This window comes from Vulpes lagopus, chromosome 2 (genome assembly GCF_018345385.1).
Source record: "Vulpes lagopus strain Blue_001 chromosome 2, ASM1834538v1, whole genome shotgun sequence".
In the NCBI taxonomy this organism is placed as follows: Eukaryota; Metazoa; Chordata; class Mammalia; order Carnivora; family Canidae; genus Vulpes; species Vulpes lagopus.
Window position 1 is genome coordinate 15,057,271 of NC_054825.1, and position 24,166 is coordinate 15,081,436.

The window sequence follows — 24,166 nt, forward strand, 5'->3', positions numbered from 1 at the left end:
ACTGTATTTAGAGACAGACAGTTTAGGAGGTGATCAGGTTAAATGAGATCATAAGGGTGGGCCCTGATCCAAAGGATTAGTGTTCTATAAGAGACCTCAGAGGGCTCTCTTTTTCTTCCTTCCTTTCTTCTCTCTTCCTTCCTTCCTTCCTTCCTTCCTTCCTTCCTTCCTTCCTTCCTTCCTCTCTGTCTCTCTTCCCCTCCCCCCTTTTTTTCATGTTTTCACTGTTTTTATTCATTAATTTTGTCATATGGTTTAGTAGGGTATGGGGGGTGGATGGACAGGAGCTGTTCCCCAACCCCCCTGCACAGGTCAGGACAAGCTGGGGGCTCCTGGAGGAGGAGGGAAGACAGTATCAGCCTAGCCCTCAGACTTGTGCGAGAGCCCCCAGAATGGGAGGATGGTGAGGGGATGGGTGTGCCCTTCGGCCCAGGGTAGGGAAGCTATAACAGGTTAGGGACCCACATCAGAAACAAGTTACAAAGCTAGAAACCTGAGGTAGGGGTCAGGAGCTCCCATCCCTCCCTCCCTCCCTCCCTTCCTTCCTTCTTCTCTCCCCTTCCCTCCCACCTTCTCATTCTCCCACCCTCACTCTCTCTCTTCTTCCAGGGAACACACACTGAGGGAGGGTCATGTGAGCACACCCCAAGAAAGCAGCCAACTATAAACCAAGCAGAAGCCTACATCAGAAACCAACCATACCAGCACCTTGATCATGGATTTTTTAGCCTCCAGAATTGTGAGATAATGAATTTCTGTTGTTTAAGCCATTAGTCTGTTGCATTTTATTATAGCAGCATGAACAGAGGCAGATTTTGGTACTATGAAGTGGGTGCTGCTGTAACAAAAACCTATAAATGTGAAAGCAGCTTTGGAACTGAGTAATGAGTAGAGACTGGTGAAATTTTGAGAAGCATGCTAAAAGAAAGCCTAGATTGCTGTAATGAGACTGTTTTGAAGAATTGGGATATTAAAGGCAATTCTGGTGAGAGCTCAGAAAGAATCACATACAGGTGGAGAGAGAATCTCTCTTTTTAGATTACCCATAAATAATCACAAACAGAATGTTGATATATAGATGGATGTTAAAAACTGTTCTGGTAAAGTCTCAGATGGAAATGAGCAACAGGTTAATGGAAAATGGAAGAAAGGCCATCCTTAATATTTTTTGTCCTTAATATTTTTTGTCCAGCAGACATCCCGATGAGCACAGAGCCCCAGATGGGACTCAATCCCAGGACTTTCAGATCATGATCTGAGCCAAAATCAAAAGTCATATGTTCAACTGACTCAGCCACACTGGTGCTCTGTGGCCATCCCTACTAAAAAATGGGAAAGAACTTAGCTGTATTGTGTTCTAGTGCTTTGTGGAAGGTAGAACTTACTATAAAACTGTAAATTTAACAGAGAACATTTCTAAGCAAAGTATTGAAGATGTAGTTTTGAACCTCCTTACTGCTTATAGCTAAATGCAAGAGGAGAGATGAGTTGAAGAAGAAATTGCTTAGAAAGGAACCAGAACTTGGGAGATTTGGAAAATTCTCAGCCTATCCATATCGCAAAAGCTGAGAAATCATGTTCTGAAGATAACACCAAGGGGGTGGCCAAGCAATGATTTATAGAGGAGATCATGGGCATGATGCAGAGATTTAATCAGCCATCTCCTCAGAATGAGGAACAGAGATGAGATTATACCAGTAGAAACACTATGAGTTTGAACTAAAGGGGACAAAGAAAGCAAGACAAAATGGAAAAAAAAAAAAAAAAAGCTGTCAGACTTCTTGGATTCAATAGGTTGGGACCATAGAACTATTCAGTAAGAACATGTTTTATCCTTTAAGGAAAGGGAGTTAGCCTGAATTTCAGTCAAAGATCATTAGGGCAAGACTGGTTCCACCTCAGTTTTAAAGGGTGGGGCCTTTCTGGTTTATGGGGACCGGACCAAGATGCCACTACCCAGTGTCTTGGGGACAAACCTGCAGCACAGTGCTAGAGCGTCAGAGCCCCCTCACCATGCTAAAAGGACAGGGCCACTCTGTAAGGCTATGTGGTAATGCTGTCACCAGAATGGACCTGAAGGTAGGGTACTGAACCAAAGAGGATTATTCTCAAATCTTTAAGGTCTGATAGAATTTGCCTTGCTAGGTTTAGACTTGCTTGAGACCAGTTACCCCTTTCTTCTTCAGAAGCCAATAGAATTAGTGTCCCTATAAAAAGAGACCTCAGAGAGCTTGCACTCTCTCTCCATGTACATGCACTGAAAAAGACACAGCAAAAAGGCAGCCATCTGCAAACCAAGAATTCTCACACCAGAAACCAACAATGCTGGCACTCAAATCTTCAACTCCCCAGGCGGCAGGGCTGTAAGATTAAAAAATTTCTGTTGTTAAAGCCATTCAGTCTATGGTATGGCATCCCAAGCAGACTAAGACACTCCTCAAAGTCAAAAGGAAGAATAATCCCAGGTTTGGACTGACTGATGAGTGCCCTAGCTCCATTGTTCTCTGATTCTCTAAACTATATACTTGGCTGTGCATCAGCTCTGTCCTCAGACTTATTTCCCTCTTGGAGACAAAAATGGATGCAGAGATTCCAGAATTCACATTATATACCATTACACATGCCCACTCTTCACCCAGCAGTTGGCTATTGAAGGCTGTGAGCTAACTGGCTTTAGCCCGTTAGTGAAGCTAGTGAAGAATCAATCCCACACAAATAAAATCATTGCTATATAGCCATATGGAAGGAGTTAAATGAAGGCTGAGAAATGATCCATAAATCCATTTCAGCTATCATTTATGTAAAATTAATAGGAAGACAACTAAATGAACCTCCCCCAGACTGCTAACAGATTTACAAATGTATAAAGCATATCTGATAACTCTTCAATTCTTCCTTGAAGTATTTTACAAAAAGTGGAGTGCTCTCAAGTCTCCATGGCAAGATATTAAAAATACAACATCTAGTAAGAAAGCTCTTCCTGGTTAACTTCTCCTGTTACAAATAACCTGCCTAGAGAATATCTTAATCTTCCAAATTTGCAACAAAAATGATAAATGTCAATGTATCTTATGCTCCTTTCTACATTTAATTTTTATTTTAAGCATATCTTTTTTAAGTTATGTAGTTAGGATAATGTTTTAATTATAAAATTTTCTTAATATTTTAAAAGTATGAAATGCTGTTTTTAAAAACATTTCCCAGAACATCAGTGCATAACACACACAGAGAAATCACAAGCATACAGCGGAATGAATTATTAGGAAGATAATAAACCAATGACCAACACCCCAATAAAGAAATAGTAATTTACCCATTCCTTCCTCCTTGAAGGTAGCTATCATGTTGATTTTTAACATCATAGTTTGGTTCCGCATATTTCTGAACTTCATACAAATGAAATCCTACAGTATTTATTCTTTTGTTCAACACTGTTTGTGAGTGACATCTATATTGTTCTTATAGGATTGTTTTGTTCTTTTTCATTATCCCATATTTTTCCATTAAATGACTATATTCTCCATTCCATTATTTTAGGTACTTGGAATATTCTAATGTTTTGACTACTTAAAACAGGCCACTATAACTATTTTTACATGGCTTTTGGTGTAATGGAAAGTATGTGTCAATTCAACTTTAGAATGTAAGTCAAACTGTTTTAAAACTTGTTGCTCCGGTTTCTAGACTACCAGAAGTTTTGAGAGTTCCACATTCTCTCCAACATTTGCTGTTTGTTTGTTTGTTTGTTTGTTTTTTTAGGCATTGTGATGGGTATATGATAAGCACTATTATGTTGTGGTTTGTAATTTGCATTCTCCAATAAAAATTAAACTGAGCACATTCTTATGTTTTGTTGGTCACTCAAATGTCCTTTCTTGTGAAGTGCTTGTCCAAGTCTCTCATCATTTTACAGGGAAGGGCTGTAATTTCAGACCACTTTATTGATTTATATGAGTTATATATTCTGAATATAAGACCTTTGTCCTTTATGCAGGTCATAAATATTTTATACCACTGTATTGCCTGACTTTTTATAATACTGAGGATATCTTCTGATGACAATTTTTTGTATTACTGTAGTTTAATTTTATTGTAGTGCTTTGTGCCACATTCTATGCTGGTAGGACAGAGAAAAGGAAAAAGAAATGGTGTTTGTCTTGGCCTTCTTGTAACCATAGCACTATCACTTGTAACCACAGCTCTATCATAAGTAAAGGAAGATTGCCCTCCCTTGGAGATTTGGCTCTTGCAGCTTCTCATTCCAGTCAATGTTAACTGCAGGGATTGGGGGTGAGTGAATTAAAGAAAAAGAGAAAAAATGGGGGAAGAGTCTCCACTACTTGCTCTGGCCTTTAAGAATTTCCTTTTCCATGCCCTACTCAGAACTAAGGGATATTTCCAGGAAGTTTCTTGTCTAGACCTGAGGAGTCACTCTCAGGTTTCAGCCTGCATTAATTTTCAAGTCAGGGGATACCAGGAGAAAATAATAATAAATTCCCAAACAGTTCAGTGGCACTTTGAATTTTGGTCTTCCCTGATCTTCCTGCTAATATTTTTCAGAATTATCAAATAGCTACCCATACATTTTATCCAGGTTTTATAGTTGAAATCCAGTGCGAGGTAAAAACAGATGTATGTTTACTTAGTGTTGCCTGGAACTGGAAGCCCTATGGTGAATGAGCGCTGGCTTCAACTTAAAGTCACTAGATACATTAGCCTTAACAAGAGTCATTCTTTCTTTTGAATCTTTGAAGCCAGGCACTAGTTGATTTCTCCTTTCCAGCTCTGGAGGCCCTAGATGGCATCTTTTTCCAATATAAGGCTGTTTCACCTACCTTGAAAATCTGTTCTTTAGTGTAGCCACTTTTGTTAATTATGATAGCTAGATCTTGTAGCTATGATAATTTGCTGCAGCTTTACATCATACTCAGTGGTGAAAAACTAAAAGTGTTTCCCATAAAATCAAAAATGGGGGAATGGCGCCTGGGTGGCTCAGTTGGTTAAGTATCTGATTTTGGATTTCAGCTCAGGTCATGATCTCAGGGTCCTGAAATCCAGGCCAATACTGGGCTACCCACTCTGCAGGGAGTCTGCTTCAGATTCTCTCCCTCTGCTCCTCCCTACACTCACACACACACACACACACACTCTCTCTCAAATACATACATATATGTGTTTGTATGTGTATTTACACACACACACACACACACACACACACACACATATATATAAAATCAGGAACAAGTTTCTGTTTTTGCTACTTCTATTCAACATGGTAGTGGAAGTCCTAGATAGAACAATTGACAAAAGAAAAAAAAAGGCATCCAAACTGGAAAAGAAGTAAAATTATAACTGTTTGCAAATGAAACGCACATGCAGATAGACAGCTCTAAAAATTCCACAGTACAAGAACTTATAATTAATAAACAAATTCAGGGACACCTAAGTGGCTCAGTGTTTGAGTATCTGTCTTTCACTCAGAGCATGATCCCAGAGTCCTGGGATCAAGTCCTGAATCAGGCTCTCCATGGGGAACCTGCTTCTCCTTCTGCCTATATCTCTGCCTCTCTCTCTCTCTCATGGATAAATAAAATCTTTTTTAAAACCCCACAAATTCAGCAAAGTAGCAGAATGCAAAGTTAACACATAAAAACCAGTTGCATTTTTATACACCAACAGTAAGCCATCTAAAAAAAATTAAACACCTCCATTTACAATATCATCAGAAAGGATAAACTATTTGAAAATTAACTTAACCAAGTTGCTGACTCATACAATAAAAAGTACAAAATATTGCTGAAAATAAAGACAAATAAATAAAAAGTCACCTTGTGTTCATAAATTTGAAAACTTAATACTGTTAAGATGTTGACACTATCCAAAGCAATCTACACATATAATACAATCCTTATCAAAACCCCAACAATTTTTTTTTAGAAATTCATCTGAAAATTCACATGGCTCCTAAGGACTCTAACTAGCAAAAATAAATAATTTAAAAATTAAAAGAAAATAAAATCTTGAAAAAGGATAAAGTTGGAGTCATACTTCCTGGTTCCAAAACTTACTACAAAAATATAATAATCAAAATGTGGTAGTGGCATAAAGACAGACATATAGCCCAATGGACTAGAATAAAAAGCCCAGAAATAAACCTTCACATATGAGGTCAAATGACTTTATAAGGGTGCCAAGACCATTCAATGAAGAGGTGATAGTCTTTTCAACAAATGGTGCTGGGAAAACTAGATATCTAAATGAAAAAGAATAAAGTTAGACCCTTACCTAATACAATACCAAAAAAAAAAAAAAAAGCCTCAAAATATATCAACAACCTAAACACAATAGTCAAAACCATAAAACTCTTTGAAGAAAACATAGGCCAAAAGCTTTAAGATATTGGCTTGGCAATGATTTCTCAGATACAACAGCAAGGCACAGGCAACAACAGAAGAAATAGATAAAATAGACTTCATAAAACTTAAAACCTTTTATTCATCAAAGGACACTATCATTAGAGTGAATGCAAGATACTTAGTGGGAAGAAATAAGTGAAAATCATATATCTGACTAGTCATCAGGGATTAATACCTAGGATATATAAAGAGCTCTTATCATTCAACAACAAAAAACAAAGAACCTGATTAAAAAATGAGCAATGAATAGACATTTCTACAACGAAAATATATAAACAAAAAATATGCACATGAAAAAATGCTAAATATCACTAATCATTAGGGAAATGCAAATCAAAACCACAGTAAGATACTACATCACACCCATTAAGATGGCTATCACATAGATTAAAAAAAAAATCACAAATGTTGGCGAGAATATGGAAAAACTGGGACCCTGTTAACAGTTGGTGAGAATATAAAATGGTGCAAATACTGTAGAAAATGGTATGAAGGTTCCTCAAAAAATTAAAAACAGAATTGCCATATACCCAGCAATTCTAGACAAAGAAAATATGGTATATACATACAATGGAATACTGTTCAGCCTTGGAAAGGAGGGAAATTCTGATATATGTTACATTAGGGATGAATCTTGAGAACATCATCCTAAGAGAAATTAGCTAGTCACAAAAGGAAAAATACTATATGATGCCATTTGTGTAACGGACTAGACTAGTCAAAATTACAGAGACAGAAGGTCAAATAATAATTGTCAAGAGTTCAGGGAAAGAAAATGGGAAAGTATTATTTAATGGCATAGAGTTTCAGTTTTGCAAGACAAAAAGTTCTGGAGATGGATAGTGGTAATGGTTGCATAATAATATGAATGCACTTAATATCACTGAATTGTTCACTTAAAAATGGTTAAGATGGCAAGTTTGATGTGTACTTTATCATAATAAAAAAGTTGAAGGAAAAACAATAATTCATAAGAAAAATTTAATAATTCTAACTTGTTTGCACCTAAACCCATAATATTAAAATGAAAAAATATAAAGACAAAGTTGACAAATGCACAAGTAATAGAATGACACAGTAATAAATCTCACTTAATAATATGGAGATGGAACATGAACATTGAAAAAGGACATACAAGAGAAAATAACAAGTTTTATCTAAAGAGCCATCTATAAAAATCTTGAATGCAATGATTTAAGAAACCCAAAACCCATTCTTATTAAGCAGATGGAACATTTACAAATGTTGATCATATATGTGACAACAGAAAAAAAAATCAACAAATACCAAAATATCATAAAAATCTTTTACTGACTGAAGACAGGCTAATAAAAAAAGATACATTGAAAAAATCCTACTCATTTGGAAATCCAAAAATAGACCTCTGGATAATTCATGTGGAAATCATAAAAGAAATTAGAAAATATTTTGAACTACAGAATGATAAAAATGGTAATATATTAAACTCTATGGAATACAGATGAAGCAGAATTTTTTTTAAAAAAATGGTAGCTTTAAATGTATATATTAAAGTCATATAACTAGAAATTAAACGAGCTGGATTATGTTTTAAATAAAAAATTTGGAAAAATAGGGACGCCTGGGTGGCTCAGCAGTTGAGCATCTGACTTAGGCTCAGGGTATGATTGTGGGATCCGGGATCAAGTCCCACATCAAGCTCCCTGTATGGAGCTTCCTTCTCCCTCTGTCTGTGTATCTGCTTCTCTCTCTTGTGTGTCTCTCTCATGAATAAATAAATAAAATCTTTTTTTAAAAAAAATTGGAAAATCAGAGAGCAAACCCCCAAAAAAGTAGAAGTAAAAGTAGAAAAGAATGAATTAGAAAACAATAAAACAATGGAATAAAGCCATGAAACCTGGTTTTTATTTATTTATTTTTATTGGAGTTCGATTTGCCAACATATAGTATAACACCGAGTACTCATCCTCAGTACCCATCAAGTGCCCCCCTCAGTGCCCATCACCCAGTCACCCCATTCCCCCGCCCACCTCCCCTTCTCGTACCCCTTGTTCATTTCCCAGAGTTAGGATTCTCATGTTCTGTCTCCCTCACTGATATTTCCCAGTCATTTTGTCTCCTTTCCCCTTTAGTCCCTTTCACTATTTTTTATATTCCCTGTATGAGTGAAACCATGTGATGATTGTCCTTGTCCAACTGACTTACTTCACTCAGCATAATACTCTCCAGTTCCATCCATGTTTAAACATATGGTGGGTATTTGTCGTTTCTAATGACTGAGGAATATCCCATTGTATACATAGACCACATCTTCTTTATCCATTCATCTTTCGATGGACACCAAGGCTCCTTCTACAGTTTGGCTATTGTGGACATTGCTGCTAGAAACATCGGGGTGCAGGTGTCCCGGCGTTTCATTGCATCTGAATCTTTGGGGTAAATCCCCAACAGTGCAATTGCTGGGTCGTAGGGCAGGTCTATTTTTAACTCTTTGAGGAACCTCCACACAGTTTTCCAGAGTGGCTGCACCAGTTCACATTCCCACCAACAGTGTAAGAGGGTTCCGTTCCCTTTTCTCCGCCTCCTCTCCAACATTTGTGGTTTCCTGCCTTGTTAATTTTCCCCATTCTCACTGGTGTGAGGTGGTATCTCATTGTGGTTTTGATTTGTATTTCCCTGATGGCAAGTGATGCAGAGCATTTTCTCATGTGCATGTTGGCCATGTCTGTGTCTTCCTCTGTGAAATTTCTGTTCATGTCTTTTGCCCATTTGATGATTGGATTGTTTGTTTCTTTGCTGTTCAGTTTAATAAGTTCTTTTATAGATCTTGGAAACTAGCCCTTTATCTGATACGTCATTTGCAAATATCTTCTCCCATTCTGTAGGTTGTCTTTTAGTTTTGTTGACTGTATCCTTTGCTGTGCAAAAGCTTCTTATCATTTTTCATTTTTGCTTTTGTTTCTTTTGCCTTCATGGATCTATCTTGCAAGAAGTTACTGTGGCTGAGTTCAAAAAGGGTGTTGCCTGTGTTCTCCTCTAGGATTTTGATGGAATCTTGTCTCACATTTAGATCTTTCATCCATTTTGAGTTTATCTTTGTGTATGGTGCAAGAGAGTGGTCTAGTTTCATTCTTCTGCATGTGGATCTCCAATTTTCCCAGTGCCATTTATTGAAGAGACTGTCTTCTCTTTCTACAGTTTGGCTATTGTGGACATTGCTGCTATAAATATTGGGGTGCAGGTGTCCTACCGTTTCACTGCATCTGTATCTTTGGGGTAAATCCCCAGCAGTGCAATTGCTGGGTCATAGGGTAGCTCTATTATTAACTCTTTGAGGAACCTCCACACAGTTTTCCAGAGTAGCTGCACCATTTCACATTCCCACCAACAGTGCAAGAGGGTTCCCCTCTCTCCACATCCTCTCCAACATTTGTTGTTTCCTGTCTTGTTAATTTTCATCATTCTCACTGGTGTGAGGTGGTATCTCATTGTGGTTTTGATTTGTATTTCCCTGATGGCCAATGATGCAGAGCATTTTTTAAAAAGACTCTCAATACTGTCAAAGCTCTTACATGGCTTATCAAGAAAAAAAAATGAAATAGAAAAGAGGCAAAACTCACAATGAAAAAGGAGACATAATTCTAAGATAAGAGAGATTCTAGAATATTAATTTTGGAAAATATATGGCAATAAATTTTTAAAATAAAGTGAGATAGACAATTTCCTAAAGAAAACTGCCACCTATGTTAAGAAAAAATAGAAGTCCTAGGGGCACCAGGGTGGCTCAGTAGTTGAGCGTCTGCCTTTGGCTCAGGTCGTGATCCCAGCGTCCTGGGATCTAGTCCCACATCGGGCTCCCTGCATGGAGCCTGCTTCTCCCTCTGCCTGTGTCTCTGCCTCTCTCTGTGTGTCTCTCATGAATAAATAAAATAAAATGTTTAAAAAAAGAAAAGAAAAAATGGAAATCCTGAGGTGTAAATATTTATGAATTTTCATAAGAAACTGAAAAATCTATCCACAAAAAAATAAAATCATACAAAACCAAACTGAAAAGCCTTATCAAATACATATCGTATTATAGGGCGGTTCTACCAAATCTTAAGGCAAGAGACAAATCTATTGTGCCAACCATTAAAATTTACCTTACTGATCACGGACTACAGACAACACAATTCACCAAGAGTACCAACAACTGCGCTCTGAAATCCATTGCCCTGTTCACTTCCATACTTCCCAAGGACTGTCTCTAGTCAATGAGCATTGCTGTGATGACAAAGCAGGCCTGATCCTGAGAGAGGCAGAACTCTGATGAGCGATTTGGCTTTAGGAATGCACTGAAATCTCAGGCTCTTTCACTCAACTTCCCTTTCTTATGCTCTACTTCACAAAGGTCAGATCAGCACTGCATGTTTAATCCTGTCTTGGTGTCTGCTTCTCTGAGGACTTGTAGTTTGGGTAATAATGAGGTTAAAAAAAGGGGGGGGGGGCGGGATTTGAGACTGGCTCACTTATTCTTTGACAGGTTAAAAGAACACTATCAATGTTGGGAGTGGGACACGGACAGTCTCTGGGAGAATACTTCAATTGCTAAAACTTTCACCAGTGGGAACCTGGGAAAACTGCCTTCAAAAGAGACTGGGTTAGCTGATTACTGCTATGTTGTATTATATCAGCACTGTGATAACGAGACACTGAAGGCCCTTGACAAACATTAGCAACTAAATATAAAACCTAGAGAGTCCCTCTCCTAGCTTTCACTGAGGCCCTTATCTTTGACACTGGAAAAACCAATATGGATGAACAGCATGCTGATGATCTAGCGTTAGAGCTGCAAAGCCCAAGATTATCAAATGCTCAGCTAGACCAGTTCTTTCATGCATAGACAGGGCTAAACCTAGCCCTTGAAATATGGGATAAGAATATTTAGAATGGAATATTGAGATGAGTGCTTCTGAGCATGCTTCTGCTGGTTCTACAACCCCCTTCCCTAGTAATAGAGGCAACAGACATGCCCCTAATGAGCTGCCACCTTCTCCTCTCCTGCTTGCCAGACTGATAACTAGGTTTGTTTGTTTAAGAATTTATTTATTTATTTATTTATTTATTTATTTATTTATTTATTTATCTATTTACTTATTTATTTATTTATCTATTTATTTATTTATTTATCTATTTATTTATTTATCAGAGAGAGTATGCACATGCACAGTAGGGGGAGAAGCAGAGGGAGAGGGACAAACAGACTGCACACTGAGCACAGAGCCTGATGCAAAGCTCAATCTCATGACCCTAAGATTATGCCCTGAGCAGCAATCAAGAGTCAGATGCTTAGCCAGCTAAGCCCCCCAGGTGCCCCATAACCAGGTTAATGAAAGCATAATACATCTTGGCCTGATAAGAACTGGGAAGCTATTATATACTTAAAAGAGCTATAAAAATAAGCTAGAGTGTACTGGCAGGAACTAGGGGAGTATGACAGGAATTGCATTTTGGTGGTGTTTAATCAAGAAGGATAGCAGGTAAGACTGGATAAACAAGAACTCATGAATTTTGGTGCATATTCTCAGGACCACAGGAAATATAATTCCTTACTGAGGACTCCTGAGGATGAGATAGGCAAAACTTGCTGCTGGAGTGATTCTTAGAAACCTAGAAAAAACAACAGCCAATTGAAAGTAATGGAAATGTCCTAGTTGCCCAAGCAGATGGAAGAGAAAGGAATAAAGAAGCCAACAGGGACATTGAATGTGCTAGAAAGGGTATACTATGTAAGGGCAGACGAACTACCAGTAGATTATGTTCCAGGGGACACATCCTTGACCAAGGCCACTAGAGAAAGAATACACTGATGAGAGAGGCATCACTAAGAAGTTCAGTGGTGACTTTCTTTTGCAGACCAGAGCTGATGAGAGGCAGCAATAGGGTTAGACATTGAGTAATGGGGCTTCAAAGTAAAAGATGCCAGGTGTCAGGACTTAACTGACAAAATCCAGAGCCCACAATTATTACCATAACGATCAATAAGACTGTTGGAGCAGACAAGGGGGTTGGCCCACAAGGAGCTGTTGAAATGATTAAAAATGCTTGGCATCCTTAGGGGTCAAATAGGTGGGCAGCCAACAATGGTGCTATTTAGCATTTAGTTTATTTTAAGTAAGAATGAGGAAACAACAGGCTGAGAATTGTTGGTTCAATAGAAAAATCATGGCATTCTGCTCAGTTCCCAGATGAGCTAATTTACAAAGCCAGATCCCCATTACAGAGCAGGGGAGAAGAAAGGACATCTTGAAACATCTTGAATAGTCTGCAAATTGATCCCCAATGGGACCATCGTATGATCCCTACCCATATTTGTGTATATTTGTGTGTATATACAGGTATATTCACAGTAATATATACATTACAAGAGGAATAAGTAGATATTAAACACTGGGTAAGAGATGATGACACATATTCAAGGACTAAAATCTTAGTGGCCCCTTGTTAGATTTGGAGTGTCCTCAGGAGTCATGCAACAAATTTTTGCTAAATTTTGGCTCACAGGGGACCAATTGTGTCTATGGATCCATCCAGTGATAATTTCCCCAGTTCTCTAGTATATAATTAGAATTTATGTACAAAGTGTTTAGAGTAACCTGTACATTATATCCCTGGCCTGTGGGGTAAGATCTGTCATGGTGAGAAAAACCACTTAGGCAACCTCTAAACCCTCCATCTCGTTAAGATGGTAAATCAAAAATATTATGTCATCCCAGTGAGATAGTGAAAATACATACCACTACATATTTTAAAAGGTCCAAGGGCAGTGGTCCCTACTATATTTCCATTTAATTTATCAGACTTAACTTTTCAGATTCATAAAGACTTCCTTTTCCACTTTACATACCAGACAAAAACATTTATTTTTAAAATAACTCCCTTCCAGTTTTCTAATCATTTAGTATGCTATACTACAGACTCTCACAACAACTACAAAATCATTTAATTCTACATATGAAAGGACTGAGATTTTCACCTACTAACTATGAGCTCCTTCTGATGGTATAGAAAGCTAAGATCAAAGCCAGGCTATGCCTATAAATGATCCCCCTAGTACTTGCCCAATCATGTTTACCCCAGAACTATGCCCAATATAGAGGTTAAAAACTGACAGAGTTTGTGAACTGGCCTCTATTGAATCAAGGCTAAACTGGAAAGCTGACATATTCACCTCTGCTACATCAGTAACTCAGTTAGAAACAGCAACAGACAGCAGTTATAGTGGCCTGACTGAAGGATGTCCATACACGCTGATCTGTTTAAAATTCTTTTAAAATTTAGCAGTGGCTTTATTTAAAAAAAAAAAAAAAAAAAACTTTAAAATAGTCTATCCATGTTTTTTTCTTAACAATGAGATAATTTTAAAACGATCTAATTTACATTTCCTACTGAAAGAAATTTAAATGACAAAAAAGCACATCAAATATATTTTATCTCACACAACAGGTAGAATATTTTATTTCACTTTGTCCATGATGACAACATAATAAATAGGATCATCTCTAAGACATGGAACACATTAACACTAGCTTTCTTTTAGTTAATAAAAAAGCTATTGAACTTAAATATGCATACAAATTCAAAAGCTTAAAATAAAACCCTAAACATTTAATAATTTACATATATATTCAATTTTGTGGATTTTTATACAGAGTTGAACTATTCAATATATTTCCATCCACACTCTTCTGCATCAAAAAACAGTTTTATTTTGATGCTTTAATAATGCTTGTTTTATTCTAACTTCTAATTCCAAAAACATTCTATAACCTAATAAACAGCCTCAAAATCCATTTATACTCAGAAGTACAAAGTCATAAAACATAACATATTTGTTTCCTCATTTCATTTTTAAGGGACAAATTTAAAATATGCATACATACTTAATGATTAATATGTTGATAGCATTAAATTCTGGAAATCACAACTTCTAAAGGGAAATAGACAAACACGACTGTTTTCAGAGCAAAGCGACCAACATGACAAAGGTTTCGATAACAGAAGAGGATAAAGAAATAGAGAATATGTAAATTGGAAAAAAGTTTAGAAACTGAAGGGCTATATAGATGGAGATGAGAGATGAGGCTTGCTCTGTGTTGAACCATATGGATGAATGAGAGGTGATGTTATGGGGAGACAGATTTCATCTCAATTACAAAGAACAATTAGTTATCTGAAGATAGAAAATGCTATCTCAGGAGATGGCATGTTTTCATCATTAAAGGCATTCGGGCATAAGCTAGATGAGGGGTTGGGCAAATTATGTCCACAGGCAGAACTCAGCCCACCAGCTGTTTTTGTAATAAAGGTTTATTGGAACAGAGCCACTCCCATTTGCTTCCTTATTGGCTATATCTGCTTTAGCACTATAGCAGCAGGTTTGCATATATACAACCGAGATGGTATAGCCCACAAATCCTGAAATATTCCCTATCTGGCTCTTTACAGAAAATGTTTCCTGACCCTGTGGGGAAGATAATAGGAATTCAAGTATTGTATGGGTGTCTAGACAAGAAAACCAATAATGGTTACTTTGGCATTTAAGAAAGTACTTGGCATATCATCTATGTCAAGGATTGGGTTGTATAGGTTTCTTCATGAAGTACAAAGCAACTCAGCCAATTTGGTAAGTGGAGGTCAAAATTCATACTGCACTCTGTAAAGCTGTATGCTACGATCTAGGGCTATGTCTGCCAAAGGAGAACACATTTGTCTAATTCACATAAAGGCACTCAGTGGAACAGTACAACCTGTACGTACAATAATCATATTAACAAAAATAACATCCCTTCCTATCCAGATGACCTAAGATAACATAGCATCTGTGTTATCCTATCACTGACACACTTCTCCCAATCCAATGTTTCTTTATTTACATCCTATGGAAATAATAATAGACGTTCCCTGAAAAGAATTTTTATAATTTGAGAAATGCTGCAAACTCTACCCTCTCCTTTAGAAAGATACATCACAAAGTAGCACATGAAAAACTCTAAGGAGGGGCAACTTGATGCCTCAGTGGTTGAGCAGCTGCCTTTGGCTCAGGTCAGGATCCCGGGATCGTGTCCCACATCAGGTTCCCCTCAGGGAGCCTGCTTCTCCTTTTGCCTATGTCTCTGCCTCTCTTTTTGCGTCTCTCATGAATAAACATAAAATATTTTTTTGAAAAAAAAGTAAAAACTCTAAGAAAAAAAAAAACTCTTGTAATGTCAGTGGTAGAAGTAATATCAGCTATAAACAAACTAAAAGAGCCCTATTTTCCAAAGTTGTTTAATTATAAAATCTTTGTATGAACTTACTGCTAATACCTCAGATAACTAATGTTCTAGGGAATGATGCTCTATTCAAAATCATAGTATTTCCAGATTTGAAGCTCACTGAGGAGAGAAAATACATTCCCTACAGATTTTTAGCACATTGCTAAACATATATGATAATTACCTAACAAATAATTGAAATTATTTAATTCTAGAAGATATACCTAATCCATGGTGAATATGTTGCTAATTTCATTAATGAATTACTTATGTGACAGGAACATAGTTATCATCTTCTTTCCACTGATTCCATTAGCAATTAAATAGTACAATAGCAAAATCATCTTGAAAAATATATTTCAAATATATTTCCTCTGCTCTATAGTATATATTTAAGCATATAAAACTATTCAAGACACACCACTGATATTCAAGGTTAGAGATTTGATAAATTACCTAACAGATTGGTAGAATATTATCAGAATATAGGTTTAATAAATTCAAAGTCAGTAAAAGCAAATTACCTGAAGAAGGTGACAAAAAACTGCACAAGATCCATGATTGTATTATGTTGTGAGAATGCAATCTGAAAAATCAAAATAAAAGACAGTTTGAAACCTACTCAATATATGTTCTTTTCCAGTATTGGTGGTGGTGTTTCATGGCATTTGTACATACAATATTTTAAACCATCAAAGGATTTGGATTACTACATTTTAAATCATATATGCTGAAATCAGAACTTCATCTAGTACACCTAACAAATTTAACAACCGACAATGAGCACTTCTATATAGGCTATTACATTAAATGGTTTTAAAAAACTATTACAAAATTACCTCAAGAATGTAGGCAGTTTCATGTGCAATCCTATGACATATTAAATGTGCCTAACTAAAACATGCAAATGAGATTCTTCATTGAATAATGATCACATTTTCTATTAATACAACTAATAATTTCTTGTATGCCAAAAGAAAAATAAATTTCAACCCTATTAAAGAAACAGGATATTTTTTCCCCATATATTTTTGTCTAGAGAGGTTGCATGCAGTATGCATACAATTATTTTATTATACTCTACTCAAAAAATAAAATATGTCGCTCATTTTACAATTTCATGTTAATAAGAAATGAATTTTGAGAGGTGAAACTAGCCAATAAGGTAAAGTTGTTTTACATTTCTGCTAACATAGAGACTATACTGTAACACAATTCTTCAGTAAGTACTACATATGTATATTAGTCAATAATACAGTATCTGAATAGAGAATTTCTGATTTTGAAATCACCTTTTCACTTACTAGGTATAAATATTTTGGAAAATTATTTATCTACGTCTTGGTTGTCCTATATGTGAAAAGTAATAATAAAAGTACCTACTTCACAGTGCTAGAGGAAAGATTAACTGAACTAATAAAAATTCTTGCCATAATACCTAGCATATAGTAGGTATAATAAATACTTTATGCTTTTACATCATGTATAGAGCAATGGTCAACATAAGTGAATTTTCCCAGATAGCTGAAGCTAAACCATTAAGTTACTGAAATCTTTTTCCTTTAATAATCTTTTATGAAAATCATTCAAAAACATGGAATTGAATTTCCATTTCCAGTACAGATAGACTAACAGGGATGAGAAATATCTCCTCCCTTAAACAACTAGAAAACTATACAAAGTATATCACACACACAAAAAAATCAGACATTGGACAAAAGATATAATCCAAGAGTAAAGGAAAACGAAAGAGATGAGCCTTACAATTATCCCAGCTTTCATTGCGAAGAAGTAACACTAAGGAATTTAAATGGCATTTTAAATAAGAAAGACCAGTATTTCTTATATAAAATAAAGAAGTATAGTCAGTTGAGAAGACAGTTAAATTTTTGGCATATACATTATGGCTTAAATATAGTGACATTCATTTCCAAAAAGCTTCTAAGCATTTGAAGAATTACAAAGCACTTATACAGAGACTGAGGAAAGATAATTGCTGTAGGAGATTGGTTATAGGTGAAAATGTCTTAAAAGATTTAAGAAAAAAATATCTTTTTAAGTGGAAAAAATACAAATGAATTTTCTCCCCAGGTGACTATCCATGAGAGTACATTTGAAACAGATATTACCCTTTCTGAGTCCACATAACTAAGTACCTTGGAACAAAAATCATGTTTTGAGACAAGTAAGCAAAACACTGACACAGATGAAAATATCTACAATATCTTACTTTTTCCCAAATAATATCTGAATAAAGTAATTAAAAGAAGAGTCTCCAATTTATAACCATGAACTTCAATTATGTTACCTATCTATACCTATTAATATAAAAGAAAAGAAGAAAGTTTTCATAATAGATATGAATGATATTTTGACTCCAGCTTGTATGTAGAGGGTAATCTGGGATTCCACTACCAGAGGGTGATGAGACACCTAGACTTTCCAAATTAACACATTTTCTAATTTGTCACAATGATAGCTGCAGTTGTTCACAAATTAAGTTGCAATGTGATGATTGAACATGAAGTAAAGTACTGTTTGGAGACCTTGACCAACTTTTGTTACAGATAATACTCTACTACCTTTCACAATGAGGAGTATATGACGGCATAAAAACTGATGGGGGAGGTCTCTGTCAGAAACTATATCTGAAATTCAAACTGCCTTAAAAATAGAAGCAAGTTATGCCCTAAAGTAACTAATCTGTTAACATAAATGTACTCAAGAGTAAATGCAGACTTAGCACAAGCAATCTCTGTACTCAGCAAATCATCTGGATGCTAGAGCTCCAAGTTCAAAAGCATTCCATTTCATTTGTTCAAAAGGAAAGTCAGCAGTACAAAGTGTTGTGAAAATCTTTGAACATTTTTCTCCCCCCTTAGACTTTCTATAGGAAGTTCTACAGGAGACAGCCTCTGGAAAACACTATGTCAGATAGTTCATTCTCAGCCAAAGATGTAATAATCAGATTGGACTGATGTTAGAAATGGAAGGCAGATCCAAGGATGATTAGGTATTATCAATGAATAAGGCCCAGCAGACACTAATTCAAGCAAATTCCCTCATATAAAGTGCCAATTTATTCATCCAACAAATATTTCACTTCATATCTACTATATTCTGAATACCATATTAAGTTCTTAGATGTATCAGTGAAAAATAACATCAAAATTCCTAATGGTGCTGATGACCGCAGACAAAAAACAGTAATAATAATAATAAATTATACAATGTGTTAGAACTTGGTAAGTGCTAATGGGGGAAAAAACATTAAAAGCATCCTATTTTGATTATATTGTGTGTCACCTACACTTAATTTTAAAAAGTATCTTATTTTCTATATTTACATATGTAAGACAGGGAATCCACTCCTTGGTGTCTAAAAAGTATGTGGAAGTACTGAGAAACAGGAGGAAAGGTAAGAGTAGCAGAGAAATATAAAACATAGCATTAGATTCAATGTATCTGGCTATCCTCAGTTTTTCTCTACTTAGAACAGAATCCAGCAGTTCCAGGCCCTTTCCAATGAAACTGGACAGCCCACAGGGAAAGGAATAAGAAGACAGAGAGGGAGAACCATTTTAAGTGATGTTGAGCATTGGTCTTCACATGGCTGGCTCCTTATTATCCAGATCTCACCTAAAATAACACATTTCTCTAAAACACTCTCTGAAGTAGGTGCTGTCTCGTGAACCTACTTCTTTTACACTTCAGTCTGAAACTACCTTATCTTAATGGTTGATCATTAGTTAAGATGTCTTTCTCCACTAAAATGTAAGCTTCATGAGAATAATAGCCTTGTTCATATTGTTCATAGCATTGTCCCAATACCTAGAACAGCATTTGGTACATAGCAAGCATTTAATAAATGTTTGCTGAATAACTGAATATATTGAATAGCAAAATTTGGCATAAGAGTATCCTTAGAACTTCATATAAGCCATGAGACGAAACAGGCATAAATGTTATTCTGAAAAATATTTTTAAATTGTTTATTTGAATTTGTTTTATAAACCAGTAATCATATACACTATAATTATATGCTAATTATAGATAATGAAATATCATTTTTCCTTATAAATTGATATTTACTGTGAAGTTCAGAAGTTACAGAAAATGTGTTCCTTATATAAAAATGTTTTTATTTATTTTTAGTCAAAGAAAAATTTTATAAGATATACCATTTACAATTTTAGCTACAATATTTTGAAATCAAAGTAACAAATGATTTCTTAACATGTATATTTACCGCAGCTTCTTAATTTCAACAATGAACATTTTTAACTATGTTGGCTTCTAGAAATTTCTTTCAGAAGATGAATTACATCAGACTGAAATCTTCTCAACTAAATAGGTTATTGCCTGAAATATTATTTTTTAAGCCAGTGGAAAAACAAATGAGACAGCTTTAAAAGAGTGATCATTTAGCCAATTTTATCTAGAAAACAGTGAATCAAATCAATAACAATAACAACACCCTAACTTTGTAGTGTCTCTGAGAGTATACTTCCTGAGGATATAAAACAATTCTGAACCTAAAATCTATAATGGCCTAATCTATTGGCTGATTTCATTGCTAGAACATGGCCCTTTACAGATAATCAATATGTTCCATTTTGGTTCTGTGGTCTTTCCCATGAAAAAAATAAGAAGTTTACACAAGGTGCATTAAAAGTCAGTTTTAAATTTTAGCCAGCATAAATGCACCATTGAAATTCCTGTTTCTGTAATGATGTTATTCAAGTCATCCAATAATTATTCAAAGAAAATTAATCAAAATCAAGAGACCAATTATGGTAAAGCGGTAAAATTTCAAAATATCCTAATTTCCTCCATGTTTTTAAAAAGCCCCCAAACAATTAAGTGACATACTAAAAACTGAGTTGGCTCAATCTATGGCAATAGTGATGATGATTATATATTTTTACCATTTGATCTTACATGCAAATTCATATGTCTAAAATATAAAACCTGAATTTAAGATGTGTTATACTTTTCATTAATTAATAATAATGATCAACGTTTTGAGTTTGTGACTTGAAAGCTGCATTAAATGCCTTTGGATAGAGAAGTAGATTAATAGCTTGATATTTACCACAAAATGTCAGAATTTGAAAGGGAGAAAAAAATGTTAATTTGAAGGACAAATTGGTGTGTTTGTGCAAAATGTCAGCCTGCCATAAATAAACTCTGATATAATATGAAATAAATAAAAATGAAAATATAAAGGGATGTGTTGAAATTATCAAGTTCCTTTAACAAACTGAAAGTAAAGGAGAAGTTCTTTAAAACATTGTTTGGATCACAGTCTTTCAAAATGCTGACATAAAAGCATACTTACATAATGAAAGCTGGTCAACTATAGGTCAAAGCAAGCTATTTTTCAGCTAAGCAATTCAAGATCACAGATTTTTATTTATCCAATTTTTTAAATAAATAAAAGCAAACTGGGGCTTAAGTTAGCTATTACTGGATAAAATCCACCACAATAATCTATCTATTCCAGATAAGCATAAGTGTCCTTTAGATAATTAACATGATGGTTATTAATGTAATAATATATAAACTCTTATAAAGAAAGATTTCAAAATACAGGGTTAAATGGAAAATGAATGATTTTTAAAAGAATAAAACCTATTTCTGGAAAAAAAACAAACATGTGGAATGAACATACCAGACAATTCTGCATAAATAGTACACAAATTTCTGATTATACTTTCTTGAATATTGCTTAAAAAATTTAATGGGGGATGCCTGGGTGGCTCAGCAGTTGAGCCTTGGCCTTTGGCTCAGGGCTTGATCCCAGGGAGCCCTAGGATCGAATCCCGCATCCAGCTCCTCATCGGGAGTCTGCTTCTCCCTCTGGCCTGTGTCTCTGCCTCTCTTTCTCTCTGTCTCTCTCATGAATAAATAAACAAAATCTTTTAAAAAAAAATGGGTTTAATTCTTCTTAGAGCAAATAATTGCCTAACTTTCCTCTTATTTTTTTTTTTTTTTGTTTTAATACTTCCTTACTTTCTGGCACTATAAAATACTCCAGGATTAGCTTATGTATTAGCTACCCTAGTCCATGAATCAACCATTTCTTCCAAGTAATTTCTTTACTGGATAATGGTAGTAGAAATCAAACCTTAGGCATTAGGTTTGCTTGTGGATACTATGGTATCATTGTTTTTAGGCCTTCCTAGTATAGTGTGTTTACTAACATGTGCATATATACATATCTATACATATAAACATTTGTATCTATCTAAGCTAACCATGAGTTCATATTGATATTTGCACATGTTTTTAGGATGGCTTTCATCAGATAGAGGAATATGTGTGTGTGTGTATATATATATATATATATATATATATATATATATATATATATAATTAATATTTATTTCTAGAAGCTGGTTCTTTTAAAAGATCAAAGAAATTAGCAAGCCTCTGGTCCGATCAAGCAAAAAAAAGTGAGAGAAGTCACAAATTTCCAGTATCAGGAATGAAAGAGGGGACATTACCATAGACCCTACAGAAATGAAAAGGATAATAAGATAATTTTTCAAATAAACTAATGCCCATAAATTCAATATCCTTGACAATATGGAAAACTTCACTGCAATACACGACATAATAAAGCTCTCTTATGGAAAAATAGATAACCTAAGTAGTACTGTAACTATTAAGCACATTAGATTTCTCATTTAAAACCTTGGAGCGGGCAGCCCTGGTGGCTCAGTGGTTTAGTGCCACCTTCAGCCTGTGGCATGATCCTGGAGACCCGGATTGAGTCCCATGTCAGGCTCCCTGCATGGAGCCTGCTTCTCCCTCTGTCTGTGTCTCTGCCCCTCTCTCTCTCTGGGTCTCTAATAAATAAATAAAATATTTTAAAAATAAAATAAAAAAATAAAACCCTGGAGCAACACAACTAAAATAACAAAATAATCAATTATAAACATAGGACTTCATTGGGAATTCTAAATATTTAAGTAAGAAGTAGTATCATGTCTACATCCTCTTTTAGAACACAGAAAAGGAAATAATACTTTTAGTAACACTTATTTTGTGAGACCAGCAGTATCTTGATAAGAAAACCAAACAATTATAAGAAAAAAAAAAAAAAACTAGACACAAATATTTTTCATTAATATAGAAGGAGAATAAAATCTCAATAAATACTAGCAAACGGACTCCAGCAATATATAAAAAGGATAATAAATCAATACCACCTTTGGTTTATCCCAAAATGCAAAACTGGTTCAACATTCAAAATTAACCAATGTAATTTACCAAGCCTAAAGACTAAAAGTGAATTAGCAGAAAATCATTCCAATAGGTACAGAAAAAGTTTGGAAGAATTCAACATCAACTATCGATGTTAAAAACTATCAGTAAAATAATATCCAAGAAAACTTCTCTAAAATTCTTGAAAAACATTTAGCTAACATAATAATTCATGGTGAAGAATGGAATGTTTTCCCTTTAAGACTGGCAACAAGGCAAGAATATCTGCTTTCGGGGCTGCCCGGGTGGCTCAGCGGTTTAGGACCGCCTTCAGCCCAGGGTGTGAACCTGGAGACCAGGGATCGAGGCCCACATCAGGCTCACTGCATGGAGTGGAGCCTGCTTCTCCCTCTGCCTGTGTCTCTGCCTCTCTCTCTTTCTCTGTGTCTTTCAGGAATAAATAAATAAAATCTTTAAAAAAAAAAAAAAAGAATATCTGCTTTCAAAATGTCTCATTACCACACTGAAACTCTTACCGGACAAGAAAAAAAATAGAACATCAAAAACATGGGCCATTAAAAAAGAGAAACTGATAAACTGGATTTGATTAAAATTAAAAAACTTTTTTTTTGAAGAGTGTTAGCAGAACAACAACAACAACAAAAAAAAAAAAAAAAAAAAAAAAAAAAACAAGAAATAATCTGGGAGAAAGTACGGCAATGCACATCTTAAGCGGACTTGTATCCAGAATATAAAAAGAAATCTCAAAACCGTAAAAACATGGGCAAAGATTGGAACAGATACTTCACCAAAGAAAATATGTGAATGCAAACTAAACACCCGAAAGATGATTAATATCATTAGTCTTTAGGAAAAATTAAAAACAACAAATGACCACTTCACATAAGTTAGAATACCTAAATTAAAACAACAAAATTGACAATATCAAGTATTGTTGAAGATGGGAGCACCTAGAATGCTCATACATTACTAATGGAAATGCAAAACTGTACAACAATTTTAGCAGTTACTTAGAAAAGTAAACATACAGTTACTGTATGTTCTAGTTGGATAACATGAGAACATATACCCACAAAAATAACTATATGTGAACCTTTAGAGTGGTTTAATTAATAATCACCTCAAACTGGACAAAGCCCCAAAATTCATCAACTTATGAATAAATAAGTCATTATATAACCATTCCATCGAAATAGTCAATAATAAAAAAGAATCAAATGTTTACACAGACATTCACTTGAG

At 35.2% G+C, this 24,166-nt stretch overlaps 1 protein-coding gene across 3 annotated transcripts in view; it reads right to left on the reverse strand.

Annotated features, from left to right (window-relative positions):
- The window catches only part of ATRNL1 (attractin like 1), a 760,501-nt gene that overhangs the window by 401,223 nt on the left and 335,112 nt on the right, over nucleotides 1-24,166 (reverse strand). For all 3 annotated transcript variants that reach the window (XM_041742630.1, XM_041742631.1, XM_041742632.1), the window contains exon 25: nucleotides 16,216-16,277. In XM_041742630.1, coding sequence (XP_041598564.1) covers nucleotides 16,216-16,277 — 62 coding nt within the window. The remainder of the gene's footprint in view (nucleotides 1-16,215; nucleotides 16,278-24,166) is intronic.